Raw genomic sequence first — 16,742 nt, forward strand, 5'->3', positions numbered from 1 at the left:
AACTAAAGTGAAACTTGATTTATTTTATTGCAGGGTCTGATTATTAAATGTCCTTGTTTATTTGTGAGATGCAGTGGCACAAAGAAAATGCCTACTTTGTTTGGTAGTACTATAGGTACAAAAACACTGGTTTTCTTGTTCCACACTTTAAAATACTGCTATCCTACTAAAATGCTGTACAAATCTGATTTATTATGTAATAAAGAAACATTTTTCGAGTAAAAAAGATTTTGTATTGAAAAAAAAAAAATTGAATTTTTTTTTTTCTCCTTTATTATTCAATATCGCGATAAATACCGTACCGTGGACTTGTTATCGCGATGGGATCCTGATCTGCCGACGAGGCTCCATTAACATATAAATATTTTTAGTGAATTACTGAGTTTAGGCACGTGAATAACGTTTTAATGAAGTTGAATACAGTATATTCATATGTGTCAGTGATTTCATGTCAATTCGGCGAACATAAACATAAATGATCGTGGTGAAGATGATGATTAAATTAGGATTACAAATCGAGAGCCGGGCTGCATTTCCTCCCGTTCGTTTTTTTCGACTAAACAACATTATTTTGTTAAATAAAAACATGGTGATGTTTTGTAAATGATTACATGTCTCTTATTTAGCACAGAGTATGATATCCGTGACATATGGATCTTAACAAAGTTCCGCTGTACATCCAGCGTACTGTATCTGACTTTATTTCACATGAGCTCCAGTGTGGAACCCCACTGCACCCCCTGGTGGATCAATGATCCATTGCAGCTGGCTTCATTATAATTACATTTATTTATCACGGGGGTGGTCTCAAGTCAAGCTGGAGGTTTTCCCTTGAGCGAGGGCAGGTCACGTACCAATCACGGCCCTCGCGTTTCAAACTGTCCGAAATTAGGTGCTACATCTGAATACACAAAATAACCATTTCTCTCAAATATTGTTCACAAATCTGAAAAGAATCTGTGATAGTGAGCACTTCTCCTTTGCCGAGATAATCCATCCCACCTCACAAGTGTGGCATATCAAGATGCTGATTAGACAGCATGATTATTGCACAGGTGTGCCTTAGGCTGGCCACAATAAAACGCCACTCTGAAACGTGCAGTTTTGCTTTATTGGGGGGGTCTGGGGGGGTCCGAAAACCAGTCAGTATCTGGTGTGACCACCATTTGCCTCACGCAGTGCAACACATCTCCTTCGCATAGAGTTGATCAGGTTGTTGATTGTGGCCTGTGGAATGTTGGTCCACTCCTCTTCAATGGCTGTGCCAAGCTGCTGGATATTGGCAGGAACTGGAACACGCTGTCGTATACGCCGATCCAGAGCATCCCAAACATGCTCAATGGGTGACATGTCCGGTGAGTATGCTGGCCATGCAAGAACTGGGATGTTTTCAGCCTCCAGGAATTGTGTACAGATCCTTGCAACATGGGGCCGTGTATTATCATGCTGCAACATGAGGTGATGGTCGTGGATGAATGGCACAACAATGGGCCTCAGGATCTCGTCACGGTATCTCTGTCCATTCACAATGCCATCAATAAAATGCACCTGTGTTCGTCGTCCATAACATACGCCTGCCCATACCATAACCCCACCACCACCATGGGCCACTCGATTCACAACATTGACATCAGAAAACCGCTCACCCACACGACGCCACACACGCTGTCTGCCATCTGCCCTGAACAGTGAAAACCGGGATTCATCCGTGAAGAGAACACCTCTCCAACGTGCCAGACGCTATCTAATGTGAGCATTTGCCCACTCAAGTCGGTTACGACGACGAACCGGAGTCAGGTCGAGACCCCGATGAGGACGACGAGCATGCAGATGAGCTTCCCTGAGACGGTTTCTGACAGTTTGTGCAGAAATTCTTTGGTTATGCAAACCGATTGTTGCAGCAGCTGTCCGAGTGGCTGGTCTCAGACGATCTTGGAGGTGAACATGCTGGATGTGGAGGTCCTGGGCTGGTGTGGTTACACGTGGTCTGCGGTTGTGAGGCCGGTTGGATGTACTGCCAAATTCTCTGAAACGCCTTTGGAGACGGCTTATGGTAGAGAAATGAACATTCAATTCACGGGCAACAGCTCTGGTGGACATTTCTGCTGTCAGCATGCCAATTGCATGCTCCCTCAAAACTTGCAACATCTGTGGCATTGTGCTGTGTGATAAAACTGCACGTTTCAGAGTGGCCTTTTATTGTGGCCAGCCTAAGGCACACCTGTGCAATAATCATGCTGTCTAATCAGCATCTTGATATGCCACACCTGTGAGGTGGGATGGATTATCTCGGCAAAGGAGAAGTGCTCACTATCACAGATTTTTTCAGATTTGTGAACAATATTTGAGAGAAATGGTTATTTTGTGTTTATAGAAAATGTTTTAGATCTTTGAGTTCATCTCATGAAAAATGGGAGCAAAAAATAAAAGTGTTGCATTTATATTTTTGTTCAGTGTAGATACCGTTATTAATCAGCTGTAAGTTTTATTTTGTTTGAACTTATTCATTATAATTATTGCACAAAATGGTATAAGAATGCAAACATTAAGATCTGTTCTGTTTAAATTAATTATAGTCTATTATCAATTCAGGTTAAGAAACTAGTGTTTCTTGCATCCTATTTTAAAGGCATTTCTTTTTATACTCTACTAAAATGCAACAAAAAAAGGGTTTGATTTTATTAATTTTGTCTTTTTTATTGCACTGTTGCAGCAGATTCCTGTGTAGCTTCAGATCTGAGTTGTCTTATTAGTAAGCCTCATTTATACTTTTGTAGCAACACTATGTTTATATAATGGCAAAGAAAGGGTTCAGAGTCTTTTCTTTTTTCCATGTGTCATATGTGGCAGCACTGTTCAATGTTTCTTGAAAACATTACCCACTGTAGTGTGACGTGTGAATAAACTCCAACTCTGTATCAACAACACTGTTGTGTAACTTCAGTTAAATACTTGTATGTGTGTAGATTAGAAAGAGGTAAGATAAAGGATCTGCAGTATTTTATGAAGTATTAATCGTACAAAGGTCAGTTTTATACAAGTAGAAGTGTGTATTTACCTGGTAGTAGGCTGTCAGTAATGGCTACGCCTCTCTATTTGGACTGGTAGATCTCGGCAGACTGGCAACTTTAAAAGTAGCTCTCGGTTCAAAAAAGGTTGGGCACCCCTGTCCTAGAGAATATGTCCATATTCTCATATTTAGCAGGTCTCCCTTGAAAAAGAGATCAATGATCTCAATGGGATACACCTGGATAAATAAAGATTTAAAAAATAAATAAATAAATAAAATAAATTACGAGCACTATCTGTTCCTAAAGTGGTGACCCTGTATTTTCTACCACTGTGCAACCTGGCTAGTGTTTGCTGAAGGAAAATGCCTTTCCTCTGTTTTCACCACACCTAAAGCGAACAAGTGCAGTAGTGCCGTTACACCTAGGTAGTGGTGGCTGCTTGATAACTCCCCTGCTGTCTTCGCACTGCAGTGCAATTAGTTTTAAAATAACTGTGCCTGAATAACTTGAGGAATTTGGGGTGGGAACTTGGTAATGTTTTTTTTTTCATGTGTTGATGTTCCCAGATTAATGAAGAGCATTAGTGCGTTAATGTTGATAAAAGAGTGTTACTGGGATCATGTTACCTTCGTGAGTTAAGGAGTTTTTACTAGGTGTTTCACTCCATGCATTTATACATACATATCTATCTCTCAGGAAGACTGCATGTATGTGGAGATGCTTTACCTGCTTTCCATATCCAAACAGCGGCGATTGGCCATCAGAATCTCTTCTTCTTCCTTCTGGATTCGAGCCTCTACTGACGTGTCATAGCTGCTGCTGGGAGAATGGCCGATCACTGATACAGCTGTGTCCCTGCCAAACAGGACGGAGCCTCCATTAGATAATTTCAGGCTTCAAAAGTAGCTGCACTTCACACTTTATTGCTGACCTTTTAAGGACCGTCATGAAGAGCATTATGTCGTCAAGTTTGCAATCAACACCACTGTCCTCGGCCACATTACAATAATTGACAGGAGGCAAAGACACGCACTTTAAGAACAACCAACTTAAATAATAAGAAAGCTAAATCGAAGAAAGCATCCTGACTGTAAACATTACAAACTGACATGGGTTGTACACAGCTCAGGAAAGGAGGACTATGCACCCCTGATTGAAGCTGACATAAAAAGGTAAGGAGCCTGCCAGTCAGTTCAATTTAGTGCCATCGGGGCAAGCGATAGTGTTTCCGCTGCCATACAGAATAGCTACTTTTCTAAGGTTGTAAGACTCCTCATCCTATCTTGTTGAGCACAAAGGGACGACAACTTGCATTTAGTTTTTCCTCTGCATTAAAAATAAACTAACCTTGGTCATATGAGAGGAAATGTCAACAACTGTCTTGCACATATACCTCTGAGTGGCCACAGAAGCAGCAGCATCAAGGGCAAACTGCCTCATCACGCTCTCCTCTAAGTACTTCTGCTCCCATTTGGTCATGTCGGCCTCCAGAGCTAGGATGCGCTCTTCCTTCTCCCTCAGGTGCTCCATCAGCGCTGTGGCGTTGTACTCTGATGATACTGCTCCACTGCTTTGAGTGGCTCCCTGACGCTTGGAGGGACAAACAGGGGAAGCAGAAATAATGAGGGAGACAGAAGAGGCACTTAAAAATATTGATAGCTATGTTATCTTTCAACTGTAGTAATTTGCTGATATGGCCAAACATTATTTTGCATGTGTGTTTTTCACAACACTGATTCATACTACCTGAATGTATTCACATTGTATCTATAGATTTAGATTTGAATTGATTGTCTACGGTCATTTGTAAATCCATTAGGGCTGTCCCCAAATAGACAAAACGTTAGTTAGCTTAAACAAAGTATTATTCGACACATTTTTCATTAGTCAAAGGAAAAAAAAGAAAAGAATAAAATAAGCTCCATCCGCGCTGCGTGTGCTCTGCTGGAAGACCCCTCAGACTTCATTCAGAGCTGTGGCTGGTCATTGAGAATCCAAAGTCTGATGCATGTAAAGGACGAGCCCCACAAGGTGATATGCAAACTCCGCAGGAAACAAGTGGCCTCCGTATCCACGCCATCGGAGTGCAGCTTCCCGAATGCGGCATCAATGCAAAACATAGAGCTTAATCGTCCCCGACAACGTGTGTTCTCAGACTTGGAGGAAAACAGAGGCAGTGAGTCTTAAGTTTATATTATTGGTCTTAATATATTTATACAACACAAAAAATAAGGAAATCTGTGTTTGGTAAATTATTTATTTGTTGTAACAATTCTTCTCAGCAATACATCTTATACGGTTGGAAAGCCTGTTTTCTTACCTTACAAATGGGGCCACATTAGTGAGGAACATGCATTTGTGGGATGAGCAGCAGAGCAGAGTATGTGGGTTGCACCCATGAAAAATGTGATAAATCTCCTCTGCCAACCGCTTTTTTTTTGCTGCTGACTCTTGTTTGGTTGTGTTTGGTAAATTGGATGATTTAAGTTGCTATAAACAGGCTTTCCAACGGTATAACATTATTTGCCAAGAAGCATTGTTACAACAAATAAATAATCTACCAAACACATATTTCCTTACTTTTTGTGTTAAGTTTATAATAACGCTGACCTCTGAAAAAGAGACTTAAAAGCTTTAATTCGTCGATCAGTGCGTAATGGCGGAGGTGTTTTTTTCCAGACTTAAAATAATGTAATCATTTGTCGTAATTATGCAGGGCCTCTTCTTTCCACCGGCATGGCGATTACCTGCTGCATGCGTAGCGACTCCAGCTCTCGCTCCAGTCTCGTTCGAAGTCGATGCTCGAGTTGTTCTCTTTTCTCACAGGCTGCCTGGAGCTGAGCCAAAGCCTGCTGCATCCTCTCCACCTTCTCAACATAAACCTGCTTCTTCTTTAGCTGTGCATAGACAGAGAGAAAGAGAGGAAAGCCAATATTTACATAATTGTCTTCTGATCTGCTATTTCTCCTTAACAAACCCTACTCCACATGTTTATAACATTTTGTGTAAAGAAATGAGGACTCCAAGATGAGGTAACCTCAAAAGCTTTCTTAGTGGTAGTGCTTCAGTTGGATTTATTTTGAATATTTGTATTGAAGACACATGGCACATCAATGGGAACCACAGTTACAAATGATACAATAGTTACAAACAACTAGTGATCAGCTTAGTCTTAACTCGTATTGTACATCAATTGAAAAGCCGTACATAGTTGATCTTGACTTGAAGGCGTACAATATTTAAAACGCACATTCATAATTCAGTTGGCATTTAATGGTAAAAACAGATTGCTTTTTTATCTTTGATCTGCAAAATTTAATTTTACTTCAGTAAAATAAGAAGCAGACTAGAGCTTATATTTACTCATCACAGATACATTGTACTGTTGTATATGTTGACATTTACCCAAAAGGTAACGGGAAGACGTCTAAATTGATATGTATAAAGCTTTAGGTTTTATTTGTTGATTTTAGCTATTGAAGTACAGTAAATCAAGTACAATTTAAACTGATAAATATTCTGCCTTATTTAACCAAATAAAACTGCATTACTTTGTGAAGAAACTGCTTAAGCTCTCGTTTACATTTGGTAGCCACAGCCAGTCAAAAGTTTTGTTCATTTTCTGCTATTACTTTTTATTAAGGAGTTAACCAAGTCTTAGCAAAGTTTACTTAGATATAAGAAGTCCTGCCAAAAGACACCTACAGCAGAAGATTTTATTTATGGTTCAGTCCCAACAGTCTCCACCGCCATCAGAAACATAAAGCACTATGAGAAAACTAGAAAATTCCGAGAAATGTTGACTGTGACTGAAACTTGGTTGTGTGTCACAATGCTAACATTACCCCCGCTGAGTAAGTATTAATAGCATTAGTTGTATTGTCAAGGTACAACAAAGAATATGTATATACATACATATTTGCACACATATTTTTATATTCTATATACATTGTTTTTATATTCGGGATTGTGGGAAACAGTATTTCGATCTCTGTACACAAAAACTGGAAGATTGAGATTAAAGTTGACTTTGTCTTTTGACTTTGAGAATAACCATGAATTTTAGCTCAGTTTTAGCTGACTATTTTAACTGTTTATCTATTAGATTTTTGGATTCTTGTACCATATTCCTGCATCGTTTCTGAACATCTTTAGATTACCACTGGATTTAAATTAGTTTAAATAAAGTCCATAGTCTCGAGAACCGTTAAAACTTGTAATTTTTGTTATACGTTAAAGTATGTGGAATCTGTATCGGGTAAAAGTGGGGTATTTTTGAGCTCTGTTCAAATGGATTTCCCATTCAGTCCAATGGGGCAAATTATCACAGTTTTCTGCGATTTGCGTGAAGACGGCTAAGCGAATCTCTTATAAAAGACATAGCAACCCAATCCTGGTCATTCCGCACTTTTTATGTGTTTTTTGTGTCAACGCTGCCGGACGAGTAGCATGACAACATTTGTGACCTGCTCTATCGAAATCAGTCGCATTGATCCGAAGACACATTTTGAGTTGTATACACTGTTGGAAAGAGGATATTCCTAGCTTCTAATGATATCAGGATTGTTTTTGTACTCCAAATATTAAGCGAAATATGTCACATTATATAATGACTGTCACCGAGTCATCATTTTGAGAAAAAGGCCTTCAAAGTGTTCTCTTCTCTGGAATCCATCGATCTGATTGATTATTAGTGGAGCAAATGATCCAAATACTACGGAGGGAAGATATTTTCCTTTGGAGGGGAAGCTCGCGAGTGTGTGTGTATACGTGTGTGTGTGTGTGTGTGTGTGTGTGTGTGTGTGTGTGTGTGTGTGTGTGTGTGTGTTTGTGTAATTTTGCGTTTGTGTGTATTGTGTTTGTTTGCAACTCGATTTTGACAGGAAAGCTACTGGAGACTTCTAGAATTGTGTGAGTAACATTCTGTTTTTAGACTTCTCTGTTTCAGTGTGTGTACTCTGTATCAATGCTCTGTAGTTGATCTGACTGAATTGTGATTTAAATCTCAAAACCACTACAGTATCTGTCAGGCAGGAAACTTGGGAACAAGTAATTTGACTGAAACCTTAAAAGTGAACTAACTGACTGCTAGGGTTAACTTTGATTTAAACATTTGTAGAATACTAAGAGCTTTATTGAGTAGGTGTAACTGTATTAAGGGTTAAACTCATAACTTTATAACTTAGGGTTTAATGTAATTGACTTAAAAGACAATAACAAACCAGGAGGAAGCCAGTCTAGATTTCCTTTTGAGGGCCACCAGCTGCAGAGAGTTAACTAATTAAAGGGACGTTGCCCCACAGCTGTGAGAACTCAGCAATCAGGTGTCCATTTTAGGTAGCACTTTCCTGGAGCGTCAGCTCCAGCGTCAGACAGGCTAAGACTGGCAAAGACATTAGAGTCCTGCGGGAGTCAAAGACTGGCAAAGACATTAGAGTCCTGCAGGAGTCAAAGACTGGCAAAGACATTAGAGTCCTGCAGGAGTCACGAGGGAGGCAAAGAGGAGGCAAATCCTACTCTGATTGAGCTAAGTATCGCTGGTGTTTTATTTTCTTTGGTTGTTTAGCCCCTCATGCTATAATCATGTGTATTTTCTCCATTCCTGTTTATGTGTCTTCTCGCAATTATCACTGGCCCCGTGTATCTCGTAATCGATATAACCAGCCTGCTCTCGTCTATCCCACATGCTCCACTGAGATCCAACATCTAGTTTCAGGCGGCCTGTGGAACTGCCAGTCAGCTGTTCCTAAGGCTGACTTCATCTCTGGCTATGCTTCTCTGCAGTCTCTGGATTTCCTTGCTCTCACTGAGACGTGGATTACTCCATCCAACACATCCACCCCAGCAGCTCTCTCCACAGCATATTCCTTCTCCCATACACCTAGACCACAGGCAGAGGAGGTGGCACTGGTCTCCTGCTCTCTCCCAAATGGAGCTTTTCCCTCTTCAAGCTACCTAACTTCACTCCTTCCACCTTTGAATTCCATGCCGTCACAGTAACCCATCCTATACAATTAACCATTGTTGTTCTCTACCGTCCACCAGGCGCCTTGGGGGACTTCTTGGAGGAATTAGATCATCTCCTCTCACACATCCCTGAAACTGGCCCTCCCGCTGTACTTCTCGGAGACTTCAACCTCCAGACGGGGAAGATAGACGAACTAACATCTCTGTTAACCGCCTTTGCTTTCTCACTGTCTCCGTCCCCACCAACTCATAAAGCTGGCAATGTCCTTGATCTCATATTCTCAAGGAACTGCACTACTTCTAACCTCTCTGTAAACCCGCTCCACACCTCCCGATCACTTCTTCATTTTCATTCTCTCTACCCCTTTTCCAAACATAACAAACTAATCTCTTCCCATCCTGCACCTGTCCGCCGTAACCTTCGTTCCCTCTCCCCCTCTACCTTTGCCTCATCGGTGCTCTCAGCCCTCCCTTCCTCTGACTCGTTCCAACTCCTACCTCCAAACTCTGCTGCAGAAACTCTCCTCTCTACTCTCTCATCCTCTCTGGACTCTCTCTGTCCTCTCACATCTTGGCAGGCTCGTCAGTCCCCTCCTGCTCCCTGGCTAAATGATGCACTGCGTGCTAATAGAACCGTCCTTCGGGCAGCAGAGCGGAAATGGTGGAAATCCAAACACCGTGACGACCTCCTAACCTATCAGGCTCTCCTCTCCTCTTTCTCTGCTTCGATCTCTCAGGCAAAAAGCACTTTCTTTCAAGATAAGATCCAATCTTCCTATTCCAATCCCAAATAACTATTTTCCATCTTCTCCTCCCTCCTGGACCCCCCCAAAGCCCCTCCCCCCTCCTCACTTCTGTCAAGCGACTTTGTTAACCACTTTGAAAAAAGGGTTAATGATATTCGCTCTTCTTTTTCTGACTCACCGCTGAGTCACCAGACACTCCTTTCACCCACACACTGACCTCCTTTTCCCCTCTCTCTCCAAGTGAGGTTCTTACCCTCATTACCTCTGCCCGCCCTACCACCTGTCCTCTGGACCCTATCCCTTCAAACCTCCTTCAGACTATCGCTCCTGATATTCTACCATTTCTCACCCATTTCATCGACACTTCTCTAACTTCTGGTCACTTTCCAAACAGTCTCAAGGAGGCAAGAGTAAACCCTCTCCTAAAGAAACCCACTCTCAACCCATCTGATGTTATAAACTACAGGCCTGTCTCTCTCCTCCCGTTCCTGTCTAAAACACTTTGAACGCGCTGTCTTTAAACAACTCTCCTGCTATCTCCATCAGAACAACCTTCTGGATCCGCACCAGTCTGGTTTCAAGGTAGGTCACTCCACAGAAACTGCCCTCCTTGCTGTCACTGAGGAACTGCACACTGCTAAAGCAGCCTCCCTCTCCTCTGTCATCATCCTTTTGGACCTGTCTGCTGCATTCGACACGGTGAATCATCAGATCCTCCTTCGCACTCTCCTTCGCACTTGGAGTTTCAGGCTCTGCACTTTCCCTCCTCACCTCATACCTCAAAGACCGCACCTACAGGGTTACTTGGAGAGGGTCCGAGTCCGACCCATGTCAATTAACTACAGGGGTCCCTCAGGGCTCTGTTCTTGGTCCCCTCCTCTTCTCCTTGTACACAAACTCGCTCGGATCAGTCATTAGCCCGCATGGTTTTTCATACCACTGCTACGCTGACGACACCCAATTAATTCTGTCCTTTCCCCGCTCAGAGACCCAGGTCGTCGCACGCATCTCTGCTTGTCTAGCTGACATCTCTCAGTGGATGTCTGATCATCACCTCAAGCTCAACCTTGACAAGACTGAACTGCTTTTCCTTCCGGGAAAAGATTGTCCCACTCTTGACCTAACAATCAACATTGGCACCTCTGTTGTTTCCCCGACTCAGACTGCAAGGAATCTGGGTGTGACCCTAGATAACAACCTGTCCTTCACTGCAAACATAGCTGCTACAACCCGTTGCTGCAGATACACGCTTTACAACATCAGGAGGATGCGTACCCAGCTGACCCAGAAAGCGACGCAGGTTCTGGTCCAGGCTCTCGTCATCTCACCCCTAGACTACTGTAACTCCCTCCTGGCTGGTCTACCTGCATGTGCCATCCGACCTCTGCAGCTCATCCAGAATGCAGCTGCTCGCCTGGTCTTCAACCTTCCTAAATTCTCCCACAGCACGCCGCTCCTCCGCTGCCTTCACTGGCTTCCGATAACTGCTAGAATCCACTTCAAGACAATGGTACTTGCGTACCATGCTGCGAATGGATCTGGCCCTTCCTACATCCAGGACATGGTTAAACCTTACACCCCAGCACGTGCACTCCGCTCTGCATCAACCAAACGGCTCGCTGCACCCTCGCTGCGAAGGGGACCCAAGTTCCGATCAGCAAAAACACGTGGATTTGCTATCCTGGCTCCAAGATGGTGGAATGAGCTCCCCATTGACATCAGGACAGCAGATAGCTTACACACCTTCCGGCGCAGACTGAAAACTCATCTCTTTCGACTCCACTTCGAGCGATAGAACTATTAACAAAGCACTTATATACTAATAAAGGGCTGGCTTATCTAAAGCCAGTTGAGTAGCACTTGAAATGTTTTTGCTCTATGAAGCCTGATGTACTTATATGATTCTGTTTTCTTCAAGTTTGTATTTTGTTGGTCGAACGCACTTATTGTAAGTCGCTTTGGATAAAAGCGTCAGCTAAATGCAATGTAATGTAATGTTTCCCGGGGAAAACACTCACGAGAAACACCGGCTGTTGTTATGCCTGCTTTGACGTTAAATTACTCTGTTCTCCGCTTGTAATTATGCCGTTACAAGCTTCAAAGTTGTATTTATCATCTGAATTTGCCGAAACAAGTTTAATATTCTGAAAGCCAAGACTTTGTTTAATTGAAATCAGATGAAAACAAACTGTAACGGACCCTGCCGTGTTAACTATGATTACTATACGCTTACATTCATAATTTCAGCCGGAGGGAGGGGGGGCGGCGCTGCGGAAGAGCAGATTGCGAGTGAGAGGTGACTGTCTTCGTCCCTTTACAAGCTTCAAAAATGTATTTATCGTGTGATTTTGGAAATAAAAGTTTCATATTCTGAAAGCCAAGACTTTGTTTGTTTAAAATCAAACAAAACACCCGAACACTGAAAAAATAGTTTTTTACGTAAAACCACGTTTATTTTGAAATGAGCCGTTGCGACTTCCGACTGATTTCGATAGAGCGGGTCACATTTGTGGTGGTAGAAGGAGATTAAGATGACTAGAAAAGGCATTTCTTGCTGAAAATGTGTGCGAATGCTGTAAGTTGCATACATTTGTTGCTGAACATTGCTGAAAATGCAGAGAAAGCTGAATATTTGAATAGCTGAATGGTGACTTTTAGCAATAATGTTTAAAAGATGTGCATTAGTTTAAGTATAGTTGATAAATCTCCACTAAGTATGTGTTATCCTGCAATAACTAGCTGATAAATTGTAGTAAGGTATAAAGGTTATAAAGAAGATAAAACATGATGACTAGGGGTGTAACGGTATCCGTATTCGTCCCGAACCGCCACGGTTCGGACGTCACGGTTCGGCACATGCAGTCACACGACGAATACGCCTTTTTTATGAGTGGGGAAAAAGTCTGTCACTCAGGGCAGTATCCATTACACCAGTGGTTCTCAAATGGGGGTATGTGGACCCCTAGGGGTAAGTTGGAGTACTGCAGGGGGTACGTGAGATTTATTTTATGTTAATGAAAAAAACAAAATAAGTAATACATTTAAACAAACTACTAATAGTAGATTAACTACTTCATTCAAAAGTTTAAAGTAATTCTGGATAATAAAATGGGAAAAATAAACAGGGTGCTCTCTTTTCCTCTCCCTCTCCTGACAGCCCGTCAGTATCAGGCTCAGGCAGCTCGCTGAAGAACCTGTAATAAGTGACCCGACAGTAAAGAATAAACATATTTATAACTAGTTTAGCTAGTTCGAGTAGATCAAATAGCTAAGTGTGATGTTCTAACTCTTAGTGTGTGTTTTGCTCCGCTCACCGCTGCAGGTGATCATGTAGAGCTGCGTTGTATCTCCATCAGCAGCAGCTGATCTCTCTCCCCTGTCAGATTAGACTTCACTCGCGTTTATGTTTAAATCCATCAGATCTAGCTAGTTCTAGCTAAATATATGACTGCCTGCTTATCAAAGGACACCTAAACAGACCAAGCCACCTTTTGGCATTAACTTTAAAACAACAAGAGGCTAAAAGGACCATACCAGCAATCAGATGTAATAAACGCGGAACAGCATCTTCTACAGAGGAGATACATGAAACATTTAAAACTTACTTTAAAGAACTGTATTCAAGTAGCTCAGTTCCTTCTGACGAAGACTTTGCCAAAAAAATTAGCGGGTTAGGCCTCCCTACATTATCATTAGATGACACCAAAACACTGGAGTCACCTATCACGCTGGAGGAGCTATATAAAGCTGTCAAAGCTACAAATAAGGGCCGTACGCCTGGTATAGATGGCATACCTGTGGAACTCTTATTTAACATTTTGGGATATTATTGGACCGGTATGGTTAGAAACACTTAATTATGCTACCAATAAGGGTATGTTCCACAACGACTTAAATACGGCTCTGATTACGGTTATACCCAAACCTGGAAAGGACCCCTTTGAATGTTCTAACAATATCACTGATAAATGCTGACCTCAAAAATGTTTCCAAGGTCTTAGCTATTAGACTTGAGACGGTGGTTGGGAAATTAATAAGCCCCGATCAAACCGGTTTATTAAAGGGCGGCTCGCATCTGATAATATCCGCAGACTCCTGCACATTCTTGGCGCAACACATATTCTACCTGCCTGTAGCCTTTTGTTTTTAGATGCTGAAAAGGCGTTTGATCGCCTGGAATGGCCATATCTATGGAGGGTTCTGAAAGAATTTAAATTTGGAGATACATTTATAAACATGATTCAAACATTTTATGTGAATCCTACAGCTCGAGTATGCGTGGGAGGAAGCTTCTCCGACTTATTTGACATAAAACGGGGTACAAGGCAAGGAGACCCTCTGTCTCCTTTAATTTTCAATTTATCCATCGAACCACTGGCACAATTCATTAGGAATTGCCCTCAGATTTCCCCCATCACAATAGGTGGAACGTCACATTCTATATCACTATATGCAGACGATACATTAGTCTGTATGGCAGATGTTCAGCGAACCCTCCCCTGTGTCTTAGAAGTATTGGAGCAGTTTGGGCAGCTTTCGGGATAAAAGATTAACCTATGCCTTACACTGGCTCCCTATAGAACACAGGATAGAATTTAAAATTCTTCTTCTCGCCTACAAAGCCCTTAATGGGCAGGCGCCATCTTACCTTAAAGAACTCATTATACCCTACTGTCCTACTAGGGCATTGCGTTCCAAGAATGCAGGGTTGTTGGTTGTTCCTAGAGTCTCTAAAAGTACAATGGGAGCCAGAGCCTTTTCTTATCAAGCTCCACATTTGTGGAATCAGCTTCCAGTTTGTGTTCGGGCGGCAGACACCCTATCCGTTTTTTAAGAGTGCGCTTAAGACCTTCCTTTTTGATAAAGCTTATAGTTAGGGCTGATTAGATTCAGCCCCTAGTTTTGCTGATATAGGCTTAGTTTGTCGGGGGACATCTTACTTCTTCCTTCTCTCTGTCTATACCTGTGTACTCTCATGTTCCCATTAACCCAGCTTCCCCAAATGTCTTTCTTTTTGGTGTCTATATACGCCGGGATCCGGAGTCATGGATGATCCTGCGCTCCTCTGTCCTGGATCGCGAGCCCTGGATCTTGAGTCGTGGCTGTGGTCCTGGATCATAAGTCCTGGATGGATATCCTCGTGGATTCATCTTCCTATTATACACACATGCATTTCCAAACATTTGGACTACCTATGTTGCAAATGTATTATCTTTTCAATTTACACACGGCATCTATTGCACGTCTGTCCATCCTGGTAGAGGGATCCCTCCTCTGTTGCTCTCCCTGAGGTTTCTCCCATTTTTCCCTTTAAACTGTGGGTTTTCTTCGGAAGTTTTTCCTTGTACGATGTGAGGGTCTAAGACAGAGGGTGTCGTATTGTCATACTGATATTTTGTACAAACTGTAAAGTCCACTGAGACAAATGTAACATTTGTGATATTGGGCTATATAAATAAACATTGATTGATGATTGATTGACCTATCAAAATCAACACTGATGCTTCTTAACATAGGCCAAAGTGAAGTGTCCCTCTCACCCCAAATCAATGTTTCAAATGAGGTCATCTATTTACTTCCTTATCATCTATAGCTAAAACAAATTACTCTTTAGTTTTGAAGAAAATAGAAGAAGATATTACAAGATGGAAACACCTTCCAGCATCAGTCCCAGCCCGTTTATCGGTTGTTAAAATTAACATATTACCCTGCATACATTTCGTAAGCTCAATGATCCCTCTAGCACCTCCAACAGGATACTGGCAAAAACTAGATTCGTTACTACGATGCTATATCTGGAATGGTAAACGACCCAGTATAAAATGGTCAGCTCTTCAGTATAGAAAATCAAATGGGCGATTGGCATGCCCACATTTTAAACTATATCATTGGGCATTCATATTAAGATCTCTCAGCTATATAGAGAGAACAAGGTAAATGAGGATAAAATGTCATCTTGGAAGAATATGGAACAAGGCTTAATAGCGCCGATAAGATTACTTTCTCCTTTTAGGTATATCTACCAAAAAATGTGATTTACTGTACGGTCCAATTTTAACTTATATGATTAAAGTGTTCAGAGCAGCAGGGAAATTCCTAAACTTTAAGAGTGTGTGGTGTAGGTCATCTCCATTATGGAACAATCATAACCTATTGACTGGGGGAAAACCATTTAACAACAAAGCTTGGGAGGATAAAGGTATTAAAACTCTTCAGGACATTAATGGGGAAAATTGTATTCTTGACTTTCAAAAACTGGTCTCTCAATATAATATTGATCAACACTCTCTTCTTTTACTTTAGAATAAGGTCTGCCTGTAAAGCCTATGGGGTCCCCTGGGGGTCAGATTTAAAAGAACATCCTAATCTGAGTTGGGTGCAGAGTGCTCCCAAACAAATAGTTTAGTTTATCTATAGGGTTGGGTACCGAGAACCGGTTCCGGTTCGGAACCGGTTCCAACATTTCGATTCCAACGGCATTATTTAGACATGTGAATTTCGGTTCTGCTTTTCAATGCCTGAGGAAATGTTTCTCGCCACTCTCCGTAGCCTACTGTATGACTGCGGCGGGGCGGGAAATGTAGCGTTGTACCTACACTTCCTACAGCATAACCATGTTCGCCTAGGGCACCAGATCTGTGGAGGCGCTGCGCTGACAGCTCTGGGAGGGAAACAAAACGTTTTGACCGTTGGTGCTCATCCTAATTTTCGGCCTTGATGTAACAACATTCATAATTAAGTAAATGTAACACCCTTTTCATCCCGGTTACACTTTTCATTTCCCCTGTACGATGGGCGCTGTAAGTGATGAAAATGGGGGATGTTGGCTTATCTGGCACCCGCAGCTCACAGCCAAAGTGCGAGGAGTGAGCGAGGGAGAGAGCGAGGGAGAAAGGGAGGGCGCTGTTGTTATTAGCATCTGGTGCTAGCTGCTCTAACGGAAGAAGAAGATGTTTCTACAATAATGTGGAGGGAGAGTCCTCTCCAGTCAGACTGAGAGGCTGATAACTACAGCTCA

The 16,742-nt window shown here is 42.1% G+C and overlaps 1 protein-coding gene across 18 annotated transcripts in view; it reads right to left on the reverse strand.

The window, feature by feature from the left end:
* Positions 1 to 16,742, reverse strand: part of amot (angiomotin) — a 106,994-nt gene that overhangs the window by 9,499 nt on the left and 80,753 nt on the right. For 16 of the 18 annotated variants that reach the window (XM_034215546.1, XM_034215335.1, XM_034215255.1 and 13 more), the window contains 3 exons: positions 5,759 to 5,908; positions 4,405 to 4,601; positions 3,738 to 3,866 (listed from right to left, as the gene is read on the reverse strand). In XM_034215546.1, the coding sequence (XP_034071437.1) occupies positions 3,738 to 3,866; positions 4,405 to 4,601; positions 5,759 to 5,908 (476 nt within the window). Of the gene's footprint in view, positions 1 to 3,737; positions 3,867 to 4,358; positions 4,602 to 5,758; positions 5,909 to 16,742 lie in introns of all 18 variants that reach the window. The other 2 variants (XR_004568953.1, XM_034215922.1) reach the window with 2 other exon arrangements.

The sequence above is a fragment of the Gymnodraco acuticeps genome, unplaced genomic scaffold (genome assembly GCF_902827175.1).
Source record: "Gymnodraco acuticeps unplaced genomic scaffold, fGymAcu1.1, whole genome shotgun sequence".
NCBI lineage: Eukaryota > Metazoa > Chordata > Actinopteri > Perciformes > Bathydraconidae > Gymnodraco > Gymnodraco acuticeps.